Here is a 20,463-nt window from a genome sequence, read left to right as displayed (position 1 = left end):
GGACGTGAAGGAAATGTGTTGTAGATGTAGATGCTGGGATGTACATAGGACTTTAGTTCTAGGCCACAAGCCAAATCTATAATTTTGAAATGTAATAAGATCTCAATTTACTAATTATTACTAAAATTTGGTACTGGGTGTAACGTTGTTTAACTTTAGCCGTACCTCATGTTCAAAGTGATCTTGAACAATTTATTTTTAAATAGCCTGAAATGCTCCCTATCGGTGAAATGAGTTGCAAAAATCTCCATATCATCTCAAACAATTACACTCAGGCACTCTGAATGCTACTTAATTTTTTATTTAATGTAGGATTAATTTGTCTATTGTGTCTGTAACTTTGTGTTTGCATTGTATTTTTTATGCATTTATACTATACATGTTTTTGTTGTATGCAGGTCTCTCTTAAAATATATCTTGTTTTCTATTAGACTAAATGTTTAAATACAGGAGTAACATAATATAACATCACACCTCCTGACCTATAGACACAATGCTCCCAACAGGAAGATAACCATCAGATAACACATTATCTTTTATTTTATCCCACCTAAAATAATCAGTCCACACGTTAGATACCTTTGTATTCTGTCATCAATCCATGATGTCTTAAAAGGGCTGTCTACTTTTCATTGTTTTCATTATCACTTATTGCTGTTAGGGCATTTAGATAGTGGGACAGTTAGAAGAAGTACAGTAGAGTGAGTGCGGACTGGTTGGTTGTAATGTTCCTTTAAAGGCCGCTGCCCCCCTGCAGCGTCGTCATTGCGCAGAACAGTTTGAACCAAAAAGCGGAGTGACCTTCCTCCGCTCTCAGTCTGAGACGGGCAGCACTGAAGCAATAAGCCGGTCACAGCTCCGACAGTCCCCCGCTTTAGCCTCAGAAATGAACAACAACTTAGTCGGAGATGAAGTCGGGTAAGATCCATTCCACTATACAGACGCATGTGCATTGCATTGTTAACTTATAATTAGCGTGCTGACTTGTCAAGCTGTCATCTGACAGCTAACGTTAGCTACCAAGCTAAGCTAGCTGTAGTAACTTAGCGAGAGATCGCTAGCCCGAGGAAAGACGGCCAATAAAGTGAAAGTAGTCATCAAAGTGGCTCAGTTGTTATTGTTTTTACTTACGGTGAAATACACCATGCATGTCTGCAGTACTGTCGCTTAGCTTGTCAGGGCAATGTAGCAAAGCGTAGTTAGTTATTTCAGTGTTGTTTTCAGTTAGCACCCGAGCTAGCTCAGCTAATGCTTGCCAGCGAAGCGAGAGTCTCCTCTTCTCGACTTCGCCGATGCGAGGAGGGCATTTAGCGGGCACTGCTGGAGGATGCAGCCTCCTCCTCCTGCACTAGCCCCCACACTTCTGTCACAGCCGCTACATCAATCACGGATGTGTTTCAGCAGTGCTCGTAATACATTCATTCACTCGCAAGCTGGTTTTTTTTATATTAGCGCCACTTAAACTGTCGTTAAACTTCCAGTGTTGCAGTCACCGGTCCGCATGCATGGAGACGAGCAGCCGCTTGCTCGTTCTCAGCTCCGCTCTCATAATACTCGGTGCTTCAGAGGTGGAGGCTTGAGGTAGACAGTCACTAGCTTGCTGCAGCTTCTGGACTCAGTTTGTCAGCAGAGTGCTGTGTTAGCATGCTAAACGCTGTGGCTCTGTCCCGGGGTAACTTGCGTGGCGGGACGTTCATAAAAAAGACCGTTATTGTCGTGGTCATCACGGTCAGTGTCAGAAGTCCAAAGCTACATCCACGACCAGGACTGGACCTTAACATTGGTCACCATAAACCCGGTCAGCTGGAGCTGTGTGTATATCTCCCTATTCTGCACCAGCTCTGGTGGCAGCGTTGCCTCATGTTGTGTAATATCTGTGTACTTAGCTGATGGCTCTGAAGCTGTGCTGTCAATCTTCTCCTCTGCCTGTGTTTTCAGCCTCTCCATGCTTGTTATCATGCCTTTTTGTATGTGACTTGTATAAGTTTATCCTCTACTCTGATTCAAAGTGATGGTTAATGATTGACTCATCTATCATCATATATCTATTCTTTTCAGGAAACTTTTTGTGGGAGGATTGGACTGGAGTACCACACAAGGTTAGTTACGCTGTTGAAGTCACTTCGTGCAGGCAGTGTTGTTAATTAAAAGGAATTTGTTGGACGTAATGGATTGTTTTGTTGTCAGACTGAAGGAGCTTGTTTGTCATTAGTTGGCACTGTCGCTTGGAGTTTGAATCAAAGTTGAATGAAGTCTTAATAGATAATCAGGTTATAAGAAATACAGTAGAGCTGGGCAATAAAACACTAATTTTGCATATGACAGTTGGTGCTGTCATACAATAATTCAAATAAGGGTGTCCTGTATGATTGGTGTCTGACAATCATAACTAACATGGGTGACGTGGTCTAGAAGATAGAGATGGTCTTGCTTATTTAGTAGCTATTATTCTGGATGATGTGAAGTGTGTGTACATCACATAACATCAATTAGATAAGTTACCCACTGATGCATAATGAAATGTATAAAATATCAAGATACGTTATTTACATTACATTGATATAGGTATTGTTACTCTTTATATAATGCAGTTTTCCTGTATTTGAAATATGTCATTGGGATTTCTTGATATTTTCTCCATTTTCACTTTGCAAATTACTAATGATCAGTTGCAAACTGCAAACCCTGGTGGTGGAGTCTACATTAGACGGTCTACATTGGGTGTATACATTCCCCACCACAGACTAGTCCAGAGATGGTATAGTCTTCAGTCCTTTTCTGGCTCATGCTTGATTGGCCATTGTGTAACTTTAAACAAAGGCTTGCCTGTGTTACAAGCACACTGCTAACATTAAGATCTGAACCACAGCTCTGCCTAACTCTGAGCGTGTTTCCTCAGCGAGGCCCCAGGGCTTCCCAGCAATGAGAAACGCAATTACGATAACTCTCTCTCCAAAGTGGCTCCTTGTTTGTCCAAACTTGCACGCTTTGCTGCTGTGGCGTTACAGTAGTTTGTTGTATATTTGGTGCCATTTAACATGACAGTGCTTTGTTTGCTCTTGTCATAATGCGAGTTGAACGTGACTGCACTGTGTTTTTATGTTTTTACATTAAAAACCACTGGTAAAAATCTCAATGTTATGCCATAAGACAAACCACGGTCACTGGATGACTTGTAGTCTTCCCTATGTACTTTGAGTGGTGCTTGTGTTTTTTCCCCACACCTGTTTTACTGCAGGTTGATATTTTCTTAGCATCATTTATCATAATGAAAGCATGAGTTCTATAAGACTACACTTTTTTGTGTTCACGAGGCAAGCTGGATCGGGTTATAGCTCCAATTATATTTGCAGTATAGTTGTATGTTTCAGTGCTAATTGTCATGAAGCACCACTGTTATGCAATTTCTTTCTTTCTCTCCTCAGAGACACTTAGGAACTACTTCTCACAGTATGGGGAAGTAGTAGATTGTGTCATCATGAAGGACAAAACTACAAATCAGTCGCGAGGCTTTGGCTTTGTCAAATTCAAAGACCCCAATTGTGTACGGACAGTGCTGGAGACAAAGCCGCATAATCTTGATGGAAGAAATGTGAGTATTTTACATCAAAGGAGCAGATAGTCGTATCAACCCGAGTAATCTGCCTGCGCATTGTGTGAGTAATGTGAAAAACCTAATTTCACCATTCAGAGAAGTTAGAAGTTATTCAAGGAGAAGCACAGTTGTACTTGCCTGCTGGCGTTAGTACAGACGATGCACTTAGCTAAATGTTGACTTTGGTTTGTCCAACAAGACTTACCTGTTTTAAGTCAAATTAGCAGAAATTGGCAGTGGAACCTGGATTTCTCTGAGATGGCAGAAAAGAAACAAGCAGCTGTTAATCTTCCCCTCTGCATTTCAGGTTTCAATAATTCCTTATATCAATGCAGCCAGCTCACCGTGAATGACATATTGCTACTGTTGCTCTGTTTAAGCAGGCGGAGAGGGGCATACTATTTTATTGGCCATATATTCAAATTAATGTCCGTACATGTGTTTCACTGTTGTGTGAGGCGAGTCAATATACTGTAATGGGTTCAATGAAGAAGAACGTTTGAAGGTGCCTTTATTTGGGGCTAAAGTGGAACGTTTTCTCTCTCTGCTGTCAGATTGACCCGAAGCCGTGCACTCCCAGAGGAATGCAACCGGAAAAGTCTCGAACCAAGGAGGGCTGGGTAAGAAAAATCTGACTTCTACTGGGTAGGCTAGGAGTTATACAGGACTCAGGTCATCAGTCTGTCCATCCCCTACTTCTGAGGTTGGACTCTTCACAGCCATGAGGAGACCTTGAGCTTCATTTATAAAAACAGTCTGACTTTGACCTACATTTTGTTCCTTCAAAGAGTGCAATTTAAAAAACGATCTACACAGCCTTAATGCCTTTGAGAACACTAGAAATTGGTTTGGGGGTTTTGATAAATCACAGAAGCATCAAAAAATCTCTGACTTGTATCGACCTCTATTTGTAATCAAGGGACTGCAACAATACCAGCAGGTTTGTGGTCACATTTTCCCAGATGTAACAAATCTCATGAAGAGGTCATAGTGGAAATATAACAACACTTATGCATTGCCTAATTTGGATGTAGAACTGTTTTCTTTATTTAACAAAAAATGGTGGAATTTTCACGCTTTCCCAGCTAAAATATGTTGTTCTTATAACTTTTGTCCCTTGTTGAATAAAACTGGGAAAACACAAGTAGAACTAGAGACGAGCAGGATAGTGTGATACAGGAAATTGCTTTCAGCAGTGAATTTCTTTGAAAGGCGGAAATCTCTACTGCAACTCGGGTAATTTCTGGTTCGATCAACGAGCCACTGCAGATCTATTATAGTCATCTTGTCCCTTTGGACATCGATGGTTTCAGTTATTGCCCCTTTTGCTGTCAATAAAACATTTTTTGTATGTCAAATATTTAGCTGTAAGCATAAATTGTATGTCAGAAGCTTTTACAAATGAAGCCCTTCGCTTCCCACTGGAACCTCTTTTCACTGATTTTAAGTAGCCGCCACTGAATGTTTTTCCTAACAAAGCAGAAGATGTAATTGTTAAAAATCATTGTTGTACGCAGCCTCTAGCCTTTGCAGCATGAGTGCAGTGCTCAGCGATGGTGAAATGCTTAGTGGTTGAGAGTAAGTGGAGGAAGCCGTGCGCTCTGATCTGTGGAGACTAGTGTTTGCATTGACATGACATGTTAAGAATTATACCCCAGGGCAAGAGGAGAACCTAATTTCTTCTGCACTGTTTGAATAGATGATGGCTAACATTCTCCTACCCAGAGTGAGACATTTTAATCCATACACTCCCTGTTTTCTTTCAGAAGGGCAGCAAAGCCGATAGCAATAAATCAAAGAAGATATTTGTAGGTGGAATCCCCCATAACTGCGGCGAGCCTGAACTCAGGGACTATTTCAATAGATTCGGAGTGGTGAGTATGGAGAAGTGCGTAATGCAGTTCATATTGAGACGGCTTGAATAGATGTGACATTGAACAGGGTCAATACTACAATATAAAAAAGTTGATATTTAGAGGGATGGGATAGAACAATTACTTATTCTTTCAAATATTTAATTGGAGTATGAACGGACGCTGTCCTGTGATCTAAATGGAGCCACTGTTTCCCTTTGTCCCATTCAAGGTTACAGAGGTGGTAATGATCTATGATGCGGAGAAGCAGAGGCCCCGAGGTAAAAGCTGATCCCGTTTTTTTCCTCCCCTCTCCATACCTTACCATCTTAAATCTCATGACAAACTATTCTGGCCCAAAGAGAAAACGCCCATTAAGCGCCACATATTCAATTGAATTTAAAAGCTGTCAGTCATAACATGAATTTTATGTACGGTGAAGACTCACAATAAAACACAAATGCATGTTGGATAAAACCCTTGTAAAAAGTCAACACAGCTTACAATCGAATGGAAAATCTGACTCAACATTTCTAGAGGTGGAATGAGAAGCTTATTGTAATGTGAGATACACTGCTCTCCTGTGAAATTCATGAAATTACCTTCAGTTTATGTGATGGTTATAAATGTGTGCAATTTTACATGTAATCTGTCCACGTAACAAAACAGCAGATGGGACTTTAAAGCCTCGTCTCAGCCTTTTGTCAGATGTTCAAATGTGACGATTGTTTCAGAAATATGGCGTGCTCTGATCGGCACTGATGCAGTGTCCCTCATGACCTTGTGTGACTACATGAGTCTTTTCCATGAACACATTTCTATTCCGTTAAATACGCAGAGCGAGGAGAGACGTTATTTTTAAAACCTTTAGCCAAATGTATTGGTTAAAAAACAGACTCTTCATCAGGGTGGAAAAAGTAAACATGTTAATCTTTAAGAGCACCGTAACGTTCCCTGGACTTACTACATGAGCAATTAAGAATTCTATTTGGGGTGATTATGATAACTACATCAGAATCCAATTAATTAATTATTAAATTAATTAAGCAATTTTTGAAAGTGTTTTTCTAAATGGTAAAATGTGTCACAATTTCCCCAAACTCATAAATTGCTCATTTTATCCAACCATCATCTTCAGTGATATATTCTTTTTGTTGCTATGTTTGCAACAAACAATAACTTAAACGATCAATTGATTAGAAAAATTGTATAGATTTATTGATCTATCTCTAAAAGGAAGTTTGACATAAAGAAAGTTTTAAGCTATTTAACTATGTAAGATAAAAATAGAGGAGAAGTCCATTTTAGAAGTAGGGATGCCCACTGTAGCCTCAATATAGCAGAATTCAATATAGCGACAAGATGTATCATTTTAAAAAGTGCAACTCCAGAAATACTTGGAAGTATCTCCTCTAAAATGTATTAAATACATAACGTCCATTCCTTTTTAATTGGAAGGATGTAAAAGCATGTACTGTAACTGCCAAACTTTAGTCAATTTTAAATTTTTGTACTGATGTCATATTGCAAAATAATTCACTGTTTCTAATGACAATTGTCCTATGATAATACTGAAAGGTCATTAAACTAAACTATAGAAAGATGTTGTGGAAAGGAGAGTAGGTGCTTCAAAAGCAGTACTTTATCACAACTTGCATTTGGCATATTGAGAACAGTTTGAGCATCTAATTTGTCCTTCACAGAGGCTGAAGTTGAATATTACATTGTTATCACAACAATGGAACTGTTTAAGGTTTTACTTTGCTATCACAAAATTCTATCTAACCTATTTACTGACAGTTATAAATGAGACCTTTTTAAAACCTCTGAAGAGTTTCACTTAATCATTTTTTATATGTTTATGACGTGCCGACACTTATTATCATGGATGGCCTCACTGGGAATCAGACCCTGTGCCACTGGCAGTGTTGGTGTCCGACTCTGCCCGCTGACTTACAGTCTCGGCTGTTTCCTCTGTGTTTGTCCTACATAGCAATGATGCAGCGGCCACTGACCCACTACATGTATTACTGCTCTCCAGTCCAAACCCCCATTCATCCTCTGTTGGGACAAACCCAGAATAGTTTGTCATTGGAATTTAACATGTATTGCACCAGTAACAACCGTTACATAATCTTTAATAGTATACACAGTTTCTTTTACTAAAAACATTAGACTTTCAACGTTGGAATAAGTTTTCTTTAACTTGCTATATATATGTAACTGATACGTGTATCTTATCTTAAATGGCGTAGTATGTGTTTTCCCATATGTAGAGAGTTAAGTATTTTTGTAAGTAAGCCCTTTCTATTTTTCTTTCTTCTGTCCCCCTTCTCCTTGTGAATGGTTTGAATGTGATTAACGGTGTCTCTTAAGATTTGTCTTTTCTCCTTTAGGTTACTGTGCATTGACTGGTAGCACAGAGGTACAGGCCAAATGTAAAAGCACTCAAATTCTTTACCTGGTCAAAATGGGGTGTGTACAAAGTTGCATCAGATTGTGAATTTGGCTGAAGGGTTACCTATTCTCTGTAACTAGAGAGACAATGTCATGAGGATTTAACTCCAGGTTATTTGAGCAATAGTTTAGCAGCAAGTAACCCTTCGCTAAGTCCCGCCCCTCGAACGCAGACTGGCCAATCAAAGCGTAGCATTGGGCAGATCGACCAGGGTCTGTCACCTATCTGGCTGTCCTACATAGACTCTCATGCAATCGTTTCAGATTGTCTTCATTTTCAGGCTGGTTTTCATCTGCTAATTATTTTCATTATTAGTATTAAAAAAATAAGTTCATTAAAATTTCCCAGAGCCCATAATAATGTTTTGTTCTGACCAATCTTACAAAAAACAGAAAGTATTTATATTCAAGAAGCCGAAACCAGTGTTAAGAATTTTAATTCTTTTGTAAAAAAAAAAAAAAATCCCTTACCCAAAAATGATTATTAAATTATCAAAATAGTTGTTGTTGCTGCATAAATGATGATTTTAAATGATCTCACAGTTCTACGTTTAGTAGTCTGAGTGATAGTCACCACAGCTAGTTATATTTCACATCAGTTTTATCAGTAGTCGTAGTAGTAGTTTAAATTGTCAACTTGAGTGTAACCAAGACATGTCGCTGTAAACAAGATATGTCAAACTCTTTAATGTGTCAACTTGGTTTTAAATTTAGAATAAGGACGGGTCATTGACAGATGTTATTAATAGCAATAGATCATGAGGCTTGGGGATGCTTGGCATGGCACTAGAGGTCTCTAAAATCTCAGTAGTATTGTCTTTAATTGGATTCAGGTTAGGTCCCCAAGTAGAGAAGCGCACACAACCCAGTTCTGCCATCGTGGAAAGTTAATCAAATTGAAAGTAGATCACTGCAGCGCACCGCGGCCCGCTGACGCTCTATTGCACTATTGCAGATAGTCGGATGAGTTTACCGAGCCCAAATGTTGTAACAAAAAGTTCTCCCTCTTGTTGATGAACATTGTACATCCCCCATGAAAACTTTTGATCACAATCAGCAACTTGTGACTTTGGGGAACCAGTTGTGGCCTATATCTTTGTGTTACCGTTGTGAGCAATACTTTAATTATCCATTTTAGGCTTATCCTGGCTGACTCAAAAGTAAAATACTGAATTTGGGAAAGCTTGGAGAAAGCTAGGCATTCTACAGTTTGTGTTTCTCCATATTTTTGTGATGCATTAACAATGGCTGCTGCGAGTGTGTGCTCCACAGCAATATACCAAGGGACAGATCAAGGTGGGGTTTGGATGAAACAGCATGAAGTAACAAAATGTAATATTGGTTCAATTGGCATTTATCAATGTTAAAAGGTGGAAGATGGACTTCATTTTTTGTACGTGAGATTTCACATTAAATCAATTGCTGCATTGGTCGTTCTTCATGTTTAGCAGTTAAGCAGTCCTGTATTGTTATCTTCACAAAATATTTCCCTGCACAGTAAAGAAAAAAAGTTTCCTTCAATCCCCCAGGCATTAGTCTTGGATTTGTGTTGTTCTGCGAGTCTGCGACATCATCCGAACCCCAGGAGCCTCTTGCTCAGTCTTGACGGATCCTCACTCTGCTGAAGCCCAATACTGTTCTTCATCTTGTGTTGTCACAACCCCCCTGCTACCTTGATTCACTCTTGGTCGTTGGCTAGGTTTTGGATTTATTACTTTCGAGGCCGAACAATCAGTGGACCAGGCTGTCAACATGCATTTTCACGACATCATGGGCAAAAAAGTGTGTAGTTGTAGTTTTATTTTACCCTTAAGATCAAACAGAGGCTTGGGCGACAGAGTGAGAATTACACTATGATGCTGTTTAGTTTGGTCATTTTCCAGTGGCTTCCCATTTGCGGCTGCAGCATCATAGAGCACATAGTTAGCCTTTGACATCAAACAAAAACAACTGATCAGGCCACTAATTAATTTACTCATCATATTATTATTAATAATAATAATAATAATAATAATAATAATAATATTTTTGCTCTAAACACGTACTGCCCTCACACTTATTGCCATAAGTGATAGTTTCTAGAGGCACAGTGATCCTTCACTAATGCTGTTATATCACAGCTTCTGTAGTCGCCTAAGGCTTTGTTTAAATCGACCACTCCTTTAGGATGTCTTAAGTCCATTAGATTGATAGTTTTTGCATAAAATTACATGTAATGTAATTAGGATATAATAAAGCACTTTGCTGAATATGAATCACCTAAAGGATTGGTCCAATCAGTTCCGTTTCTTTTGTTTTCTGATATTTTGTTGGCAGGTCACTTACACGTCAACATGTTTTCTTTTTTTTGTTTTTTTTTGATAAGTTAAAGAAAAAGCTCAACTCAGTGACCTCAGTTGAAGAATCTCCATACTGTGTCTTTCAGTTTTCTAAATAACAAATGACAGTTCTCTCTGAAATGCTGCTCAGGATGAGACACGAGTCACACAATAATATTTGCATGTTACTTCTTAGTGTTTGTTTTTAACTCAGTGTGTGTACCAGGCGGCTGGGATGGGGTTTACTGCGCAAAGACAATTCAGATTATGTCAGGTAAGCTGTCCATCCGGGAAAAAACTATAAATTCATTATGGTGTTATATTTAAGCACAGCTCCTAACCTTCTGGCACGCCTTGTATTGTTCTATTGCTTGTGGCAAACACCATCCACCTGGCACCTCAGCTGAGTAAAACAAACCAATAAAAAGTACAGTACTACTTGGTACATGTCTGGTTAGGATTGGTCCTGACACTTGGGTGTTAAAAGCCCTTTTAAAGCTCTCATTCATCAGCCCCCTTTTCCCCAATAGAGACATTTTGTAATTAGAAGCTTTTACAACACTTTACAGAGATACCAGAAGAGAGACGATCTCCTATCTGCTTTCAGTAATGATTTGTGGAAGAAAAATATTAAAAGTCACACAGTGTAGTCAATCATATTGTATCATCACACGTATCTTGTTTCTGTCCTTGATCGTTACATGGCTGCAGGGGTGTTTTAAATAGTTAACGGTCAGTGTGCGATATTTGACACTTAAAGACCTTTGTGTATATTTTGGCTTTTGGTTGAGGTTTTCAACTCTTATTGAAAGCAGCGCCTCTCGTTTCTGTACTGAATAGTGAGAGCAGTGTATTTTCTTTCATGGATTTGGGTCCAGATGAAGCATGAGTTTCTGTAAGCGACACACTCTTTGTCAAGTCATGTTTGTAAAAGTATTTTTGGGGACTTTTGTGCTTTTATTTGAGGGTGGACAATAGATAGAGGACACTGAATAAAGGAAGAGAGAGATGGGGAGTGACCTGCAACCAAGCTCCCTGGCAAGAGTCGAACCAGGGACCAGTCGATTTACTTATTTTTTCGGTTGTTTTAGTTAGACATGGAAATGTAAAGCTTTCCCGAACTGGATTTAAGATGGATTTTTGTTATATAATAATCAATGATATTGAGGCATTTTTATTGAAATGTTATTGATCACTACATTAAAAAGATGAAACCTTGTTATATGATTTGGCCCAACCTGTACACTCTCCAGTGGTACCTCAACTCCTTGACTTTGCCCTTGTTTCCAGCAGGAACCTCGGCTCGTCTTAATCCATTGTTCTTGACTTGACATTACCTTATGCTGGGACTTGAGGGAGGTTGGGAGATATGAGTTACAAAATTAGAAATTGGAGCACATCAAACTGTGGAACAAATCCCAGTTCTGCTGTTGGGGACCGTACAGAAGTCGTAGTATCCATCACTCGTAGCTGTGATGCCCACGGGAGAAAGCGCTCAGGTAGCTGCCGGCGGCGGGGCCACCACCGGAAACATGTGCATGTAATTAGGTCGACAGAGAAGGAAGAGGGGAAGCTGGGGAAGGTGGCAACACCTTAAAGCGGGGAGGAATTTGTGATTCGTTTTCCTCCTGCAAGGTGACCCCAATAACTCAACCCCTCAGTCTATTTCTGGTTGGCCCCCCTTAGTCTCAGCCTGTTTCTTTGCTCTGGTTAACTGCTGGTAGCTTTGCCTAGTTACAGGAAGGACCATTTTTTTGTTTTTGGAGCAATACATTAATATTTGATCCAAGGTATTTAAACTTAAAGTCACCATTGTTACATTTGAGGTTTTAGTTGTATAAAGACAGAGTCCTCCAGCAGCTATCTGACATATTGAAGTCAAAGCGTATCAGTCACTTGTACTCAATTGAAAAAAACAACTAAATTCTCCCCTTTGACACAGTATGAAGATTCAATTTTAGATTGACTGAAAAAACTTTATTTATAATATTTGCATGTTTACCTTTTATATATTCTGTTAGACCTTTAGATACAAATTTCTCTCTACATCCATTCCCCCTCTAAAACTTATTCCAAATAAAATAAAAATGAGATTCTTTATAAGCGTTAGAACCGGAGAAAGGTAAGTTCTTCCATTAGATGTCTTTATCATATTTAGCGTAATTCATTGGAGGAAAAAAATTGTTCTATGTTTCTCAGGTACATCTTAAGAGGCTCTGATCTGGAGATGATGCATTTAATTAAAAAAAAGTTGATCAATTACTATCTGCATTCTGATTTTGGCCTCCATGAAATTCCCCCGTGATAATAACTACCTGAGACACATAGCTGCACAGCTCTCCTGGCTACACAGTAGTATAAACTAATGTAGTTGCCCCACATTATTCCAATAAACATAAAGTGAGAGATTTCAAACTGGCCCAATGTTGAGATTAAATACTCAGTGGTAGGACAGGTCTGTCTAGGTGAGGCACTTTGTAGACCTTATACTGGTGATGCCAAATGTGCCCTCCTTGTCCTTTTGTACAGGTGGAAGTAAAGAAGGCCGAACCCCGTGACAGCAAAGCTCCTGGCCAGCTTGGCCCTGGCCAGTGGGCACCCAGGGGCATCTTGAGTGCAGCTAATGGTTGGACCGCACAGCCTGCCCAGGGCTGGCAACAGCCTTACGGGGCACAGGGTGAGTGGGGACAAGTCCAAGTGCTGATAGTAACTGCTTAAATGTGTAAAAACCTACTGCTTTACATTACATTTGCTACACTTTCATGTTGAATATTAAACTGGTTTCTGTTAACAATTTACATTTCAGTTATTGTCCCCAGATTAATTATTTTTCTTTCTCTCTCTCTGAAGGAGTGTGGGTGTCGACTACTGGCCAACCGATAGGTAGGTGTTTGATCTCCATTTGACAACACAGAAAATGTCTTTTCTTTCTTATTTTAGAGAATTAGTTTTCAGTTTGTTGCATAACTGTGAATTGATCTAACTGCGTATAGATTTGAAGTCTTTGCCATGCGATCAAGTGCTTATCTTGAAACGCTTGTGTCACAAAGATGGACGTGTACTCTGTGTGGCTGATCGCATTGAACAGCACATGTTATCACTGATTCATAATGGCTGAGGCTGCTGATAATGTGCTGCTTGACACAGATGGCCGTCTTGAATAGATTCCAGCCTCCCTCTGCTTTTGGTCAGACTCAGTTTCATATCACCACCTCCGGGTCAACCTGCAACACTTGCTACAGTGTCGGCCATGTGCTATCTCATTCATCTTAAGATTGTGTTCTGCGAATTCAGTTTATAATCCAGTTATTTATCAACTGTCTGTTATTCAGCCGTTCAATAACACAAATTCAAATTGATCTGTGCTGGCACAGATATTGCTAGTATTGCTTGTGTAATTAATCCAACATATAAAACATATATTCATGTAAAAACATTTCTGTAAAATAGATCTGTTCTGTATTGGAGCAGGCGGGTATGGACCTCAGTTGACAGCCAGCCGTGGAACCCCCACACAGCCTCCGTCACCTTTCAACGCATTCCTGGTCACGAGCCCGGCGGGTGGCTTCGCTGCACCTCAGGGCTACCCTCAGCAGGGCTACAGCACAGCACCTCAGTTTGGTCAGTAATACTGACACACTCATGCCTTACCCTTTGTTGTTGTTTTGACATCACTACAAAGTACTTACAGGTAATATAGCATATGTAAATGTGACACTGTGAGTTAGGTGGAGATTGGGACAAACAACTACATTAATTTAATCTACGTCTGGTTTTCCAGGCTGCTTTGCTGTTGCTGTTGTCAGGGAGGAACCTCCACCTTATCAGAGATAGACAGAGTGACTCGCAGATAACCAGCATTTCATGAAATCTTTCTAAAAAGCCTGTGGGGGGGTTTGTTACCTTACAATAATCAAGCCTATTATACATCTTTGACAAAATGTTAGAAACAAACTGTGGATAAGAAGCCCATAATGATGCGTTACAAATGTGTTAGTCACAGTTTGTTCCGGCAGCTGATATGTGTAAGAGAAATTTGGACGTACTACTTGTATTCTAACCGGCTTAAATGAGAAGAGATTTGGTGGATTGGTTAATACATTGACTAGGAGTGTTTTTTGTATTATGATGTGGTCAACTACATTGACTAGACTGTGTAGTAGATCATTTTGTGTTTTATTCAGGGACACCAACACTTGGGCTTTTGTACTCATACATAATATACCATCTGTGATAAAGCAACGGTCATATAAATGACCTTATTACTCTCCAACAGGTTACAGTTTCAGCACACCCCAAGCAGACCAGTATGCTCCACAGGTTCCTCCTCCACCCACTACTCCAGGAAGTGCACCTCTGGGTTTTGCCCCTGCCACCACACCAACTCAGGACTTGAGCAAAGCTCCCACTGGGCAGCCTGACTTCTCTTATAGCCAGTATGGTAAGAATAGCATTGTGCATTAAGCAGTTTGCTGCCCTATTCTCTCCCATTTGATTTAAATTCCCTCCTCAAACCTGCCCATCTCCCTGGATATTTTATTGGGTGCAACTACATCTCATGTAAGTCCATATCTACAACCCTTAGACAAGCAGAATCTTGCTCTTGGTACCATGTAGCTTGAACTGCTCCACATGCATACATGCTTCTTGCATACATGAAGGCCTCTGGGTCTGCGGTGAAGATGCTGCTGAAGTTTCACCATATCCAGGAGTCTTCAGCAGACATTTCTGTCAAGTTTTTCCGGCTGGGCTGTGGATTGGTAAAAAGATTGGTAGGTCTTCGTATGTTTGAATTAGATCATCCTGCCTTGCAATGTTTGTTTTGTTTTCCATTTTTATTTAGTTTTTATTTTCCAGGGAGTGCAACCTTCTCCTGATCGACTGTACTTGACATTTGACTTGTTTCAAATGTTCTTACCTCTAATTATCCTTCTACACCTCCCTCTCTTCCCTGCTGTTGATGACTTTGCTGGCTTCTTTTCCTGGTGTTGGCACAATAGCCATAGAAGAGCACCAGCATGACAGTATTATGGAATTAGGCATGTTCAACCTGCAAAGCTACCTATCAAAAAATGTTCATCATGTCCATCGATTTATCACACCAGAGCTTTGCATGTTTGTCTGCAAAATGTGAACTTTGAGCCTATGCCTTGTGGATACATGCAGATATTAGTAAGTCATTTTTTGAATAACGTGTCTGGTGGGTGTCTTTGTGGTCTTTGAGCTGGACTGTGTTCAGCCAGGATAATTATTCCACCTGGATCTGTACTGAGCTGAATGCTTGGCCAAACTTCAGTCAGTGTGTAGGGACTTGAAAATTAGACATTTCATGAAGTCTCTCCTAGAAGATGATGTGCCTTATTATTTACTATGACTTAAAACAATTAGGAGGTTGCTTCTCCAGTGAAACACTGTATACTCACAAAGACTGACATACTGTGATAACTAAGCAGCATCCGTGGAAAATGAACATGCTTCATTCAGCACTCAACATTCACCCATTCAGTCACATAAACACACAGTCATGTAAGAGTCAGATGCTCATTTAGAAGCTACATTCAGTCTTTTGGCTTACAGCTGCTTCACACTGCTGGATCTACATTTAAAGCGGTCATGATCACCGTCAGTCGTGACCGGTGCTCATCTTGTTCAGTGGTTCTCTTCTGTGCTTATCTTACATCCAGCTTTTTGCATTTAATGTGCGCTGCCTGTTCAGGCACTTAGTCAGTAGTAGCAATGTTTTTATGAAATTAACAGAAAACCGGAAACGTTGATGATGATGATGTGGACACAAATCACACACCTCTACCATGAAAGTTTATGTAACAATAGCAGGAACTGGGTATGACATTTTTACCTGTGTAATATTAGTAAATGGTTGAAGTTAAAGCAAGTTTGGTTTCAGTAAAGTTTGGCTCATGTGGAGTTAGGAAGTTAAAATAATATTGTTAGAGTAAAGATCAAACTAGTTTCAATGCATAAATATTTGATTCAAGACCAATCATTTTGTAATACATACCATATATTATTAATTATTCCTACCTTCCAGGCAGGCACTGACTTTTGCTTTCGTTATACTGTGTCACAATAAACATTTAGTTGATTTTCTTTTTTCAAAACTTCTGGGTGCATTCAAGAACATTGTGCCATCGGAAATTTGAGAATTGACTGCCGTAGAGCGTAGAAAAGAGTTCATTCTGACAATTTTGTGATGAGAAAGTTGCTTGAATGACCTGCCAAGGACTCATTTTGATGTTGTGCTACTCAGAACTTTGATTACACAAGTAACCTAAAGTTTTGAAAATGGTTGGTGCATACAACTGGCGGACGCAAAACAATGAAGAAAAGTAATAAATCATAAATCAAGTCAATTTCAAGTTGGTTGTCACAACATGCTGAAAGTAATCTAGACCAATGTATCTATAGAAAATAGGAAATCAATCTACAAAATGTTAATCAGCAACGTGGCATCTATACAAGTCATATTGTATGGACTAAAACATGCAGAACCACCAGTGTTCTAGTTTTTGTTTCTAGTTGCTTCACTTTCATAACGTTTTCTTGGTAGGAAACATATTTCCTACATTAGTTGCATCTTAGCATATCATGCACATTTCACAAAATTTCATGAACCAAAGCTGGCATGAATTAAAAAAGTCAGCCATGCTAGCAGATAGCTTACACACTCCATTTTGTTTTGACTTCAGGACGCAGCTGAGCAGTGATGCCTCTCAGAGCGTAGTGCAGACGCAGTAATTGCGTATAAGTGTGCAGCTCTGTCAGGTCAGTGAGGGGGGGAACTCTGTAGTTGGCCAGCAGTAACTGGGTTCAGTCAACCTGGTCTCCTCATCTCCCTGATAGGCTTGGGTAACTACCTTCAGGACCCCTCTGCCTACGGACCAACGCGTCCTCACAGTTATGGTCAGGATGAGCAGGGAGGATATAGTGCAGGTAGGTGCCAGCATCGTCTTCTCAACCACAAACGTAGCATTTGTTCAGTACTGTAGTGTTTATAGAGCTGCAACCTGGTTCTTTCCTCTTTTCTTTTGCTCTGTGTTTTTTGTATTTGCATGTACATTTTGCATGTACATACAAATTACTGTGTATACTCTTGTACAGTAAAACACAGCCATGACTGCTAGCTGAGAGGATTTAATACATTTACATTGAAATTTGGCATCCAGAGCTCTAAGCGGTCATCTCCCTCAGCGGCTGTAGCTTTACTTTACCAAGAAGAACCATGTCCTCCTTTTTTTGTCCACTCTCTTTGTCCGCATTGCTTTGCAGATTATAAAAGGATGATCTAATTGTCAGAAAATGTGTTCATGGTTCAGTTGTCTCTATGCATCAGTAGTCCATTCACCCATTGTGTTTTCCCCATGTACTGTCTCCACATTATAGCTGAAGGGATGAGAAAGGAAAGAAGATTTAAAGAAGGAGACGATGGCAGTAAATTTCCAATTTCACTTCTCTTCTCTCTTCTGTCGGGTGGTCCTGTTGGGACTGCTCTTGTTCTTCAGAGTTCTTATTTTTGTTCCGTACACCCAAAAAATATGTGTAGTATTTTCTAACTTTTCTCACCTTTATTTCTTTCTGGCTCTTGTCTTTCCATTCTAGTTATTTAAAAGGTCTTCCACTCCAGTATTTATCGGTGACATTTCAAAATCAGTGCTGACTGGATGATTCCAGGGCAGGAAATTAACCAGCAAGACGCTGGAAAGATTTGGCTGCAGCTGGTTTTCATATTCTACCATTTGGTAGCAAACCCTCAGTATTTTTAAACTTTAATGTCCGTTTGGCTTGGACTGTGGCTAATTTTGGGTTGCGCCAGCCTTAAGTTGGTTAGTTTCCTTCCCCCAGGTGTCACTTTGGTTCCCTTGTTTGTTTGCAGGGAGGTGGTGCCATCCAGTGTCTGAATAGAAGAACATTATGCGTGTTGCACTGATCATCAAGAGAATCGAGAGATTGTTTTCCTCAATGAAGCCCCCTTTAAGTGTTTATTAAATTCTCTATACATTTTAACAATGTTACACAATAATGTTCAACACTAAAGGGCTCATTGAAGGAATACAGTATTTCAATCTAGAGAAAAAAATCCACCATTAAACTTTTAAAGCCTTGACATAATTTACAAAAGGCACATTTTATTTTTTGATCTATTAAGTTGTCACAGTTAATTTATGTATATAGCACTTTATCACAAACACATCTCAGATCCCTTCATTGCCAAACAATAAAAAGATTGAATTACTGAACGAAGTTTGGGTATCAAAGACTGGTTATACAGTAGATGCTGGGAAAAATGGAACCAGAAGGCAGCATGATGATGATCGCTGTGACGTACCAATACTTCAAACAGCTGCAGTAGTACAGCACCTGTAATTGTTGTTAAAATAAATAACAATTGGACTGTATAGTAAAAGGGTAAAAGGTGGATTTTTAACTTCACCTACCAAATGACCATTTCATATCAGTTACTGAGCCCGTGTTATCTTGAATTCTTGAATAAACCTTTTCTTGCATGCCTCGTTAATGAACTACGAATAAAAAATAAAAAGTCGGTTGTTAAACGCAAAGCTATATAATTTACTTTAGATCATCAAGACATTTGTTTACAAACTTGCACAAGTCGTGCAGTATAACAATATGATTTTAGCAAAAATGCATGTGTTTAGGAAGTACTGAGCATACGACTGGATCAATGAGATTTGGACTTTTGTTATATAATAGGTTAGTAGACAAAGTTTTCTTCAGCATGCAAGGTAACATGGGGTGAGTAATTGATATGCAAATGGTCATTTTGTGGGTGAAGTATTCTTTTAAGATTAAAATAGTTTTTATACTTATCAGTACTTTTAATGGAGTAAGGCTTCTCCCTAAACAGCGTCTGGTGACTCTGACATTAAATTCCTCTTCTCTTCTCTTCTTTCTCCTCTCTGTTGTCGTCCTCAGGGTACGGGCAAGACCTGACAGCCTTCAGTCACAGCTTCGCAGACCCCAGCCAGCCGACGGCTTCGTACGGGGCCCCGACAGCACAGCCCGCCGCCGGCCCCCAGCCTGCTGCCACTGCGTTCGGCAGAGGGCAGAACCACAACGTACAGGGCTTCCACCCGTATCGACGCTGACCCCATCTCGCTGGGCAGGGCCGCAGTGTAAAGTTCAAAAACTAAAAAAAAGAAGTCAGGGAAATGTGTGTTCTTGCTAACAAGCAAAACTGGAGTTCTGGATTGTTCTGTGGGAATGTTGAATGCACACAGTTTGTGAAAGCAGGAACTTCAGTAAATTCAAAAGGGGTTTAAAGAAACCCAGGTTTTTTGTTTGCATAACTTAATGAACATTCAGCAGAGAGAAGCTTTTATCCCCCTACCCCCCCCCCCCCCCCCACCCCATGTTTTATAGTAGAACTAAACTACTTTGCAATAATTTTGATTGTCTGTTCAAACACTAGCACAGAGACTATATGTAAAGAGACTTGCATATAAATATGTATATTTATGGTGGACACAAATGAAAACAGGGTCTCAAGTTTCCTCAGCTTTAAATTCTAGGGAAAAATGTTTTTATTTTTCATTTGGTGGATTTTGTTTACTTTCTGAGCCTTTAAAGTTTGTTTAAAATGGAGATTATGAATATATATATTATACACAAACTGTGCAATTTTTTAAAAAGAGAATTTTGTACTATAAATGTACACTTTGCTTGTTTTTTTATTTAAAGATGTAGACTTCCCTCAGGTGGCTCTTTTGGGTGCATTTTTTGCACTTACGCAAAAAGAAAAAAAGGACAAATTATTACAAAAATAAATGTTTTAAGGATACAGTGCTTGTCCCAGATGTTTGTATTTGGTTGTAGATGTATTTGCTTCTGGTGTTTCGGTGAAAGACCTGCAATGTATAGCTGAAACAATTAGTAGATTAATAGGAAATTAATCGTCATCTATTGAATGATTAATTGTTAGTGGTTTTCAAGCAAAAATGACATCAACAAAAATGTAGTGGATCCTGCATCTCCAATTTAAATATTTGCCGTTTTACTCTGGATTATGTCATTGTAAATTAAGTGTCTCTAAGTGGACTGATGATCAAACAAAACAAGACATTTGTAGACATCACTTTGGGCTCTTAAAAACTGTGATGGACATTTACCATTTCAAAAAGAAAATTTAAAGACTAAACGAATTATTTATTAGAGAAAATAATTGTCACATTAATCAGTAATAAAATAAATAATTAGTTGCAGC

At 39.4% G+C, this 20,463-nt stretch overlaps 1 protein-coding gene across 7 annotated transcripts; it reads left to right on the top strand.

Moving 5' to 3' along the window:
- The first annotated feature begins 792 nt into the window (after positions 1-792).
- Positions 793-20,040, top strand: dazap1 (DAZ associated protein 1). 7 transcript variants are annotated; one of them, XM_068734871.1, is made up of 14 exons: positions 793-918; positions 2,059-2,099; positions 3,426-3,592; positions 4,150-4,215; positions 5,362-5,469; positions 5,681-5,729; positions 9,605-9,687; positions 12,753-12,900; positions 13,074-13,106; positions 13,695-13,844; positions 14,500-14,664; positions 17,085-17,174; positions 17,625-17,672; positions 19,176-20,040. In XM_068734871.1, the coding sequence occupies exons 1-14, from the start codon at positions 887-889 to the stop codon at positions 19,346-19,348; spliced, it is 1,353 nt and encodes a 450-aa protein (XP_068590972.1). In that variant the 5' UTR covers positions 793-886; the 3' UTR covers positions 19,349-20,040. The 7 variants fall into 7 exon arrangements, with proteins under 7 accessions (XP_068590972.1, XP_068590971.1, XP_068590973.1 ...); XM_068734870.1 differs by having other exon boundaries at positions 13,674-13,844; XM_068734866.1 differs by having other exon boundaries at positions 807-918; positions 5,365-5,469; positions 13,674-13,844.
- Positions 20,041-20,463: the final 423 nt, after the last annotated feature.

Source organism: Cebidichthys violaceus, unplaced genomic scaffold (genome assembly GCF_023349555.1).
Source record: "Cebidichthys violaceus isolate CVI_PGR_0920_01 unplaced genomic scaffold, fCebVio1.0.p SCAF_68, whole genome shotgun sequence".
Lineage (NCBI taxonomy): Eukaryota > Metazoa > Chordata > Actinopteri > Perciformes > Stichaeidae > Cebidichthys > Cebidichthys violaceus.
The sequence above is the reverse complement of the archived record's forward strand: the minus strand, read 5'-3'. Positions and strand labels throughout refer to the sequence as shown.

Excerpts from the sequence above, each read along its gene's own strand:
- dazap1 (XM_068734870.1), top strand. The coding sequence starts at position 887 with ATGAACAACAACTTAGTCGGAGATGAAGTCGG. Across the intron at positions 4,216-5,361 it reads CTCGAACCAAGGAGGGCTGG|AAGGGCAGCAAAGCCGATAG; the intron begins GTAAGAAAAATC and ends GTTTTCTTTCAG. Across the intron at positions 14,665-17,084 it reads CTTCTCTTATAGCCAGTATG|GCTTGGGTAACTACCTTCAG; the intron begins GTAAGAATAGCA and ends TCTCCCTGATAG.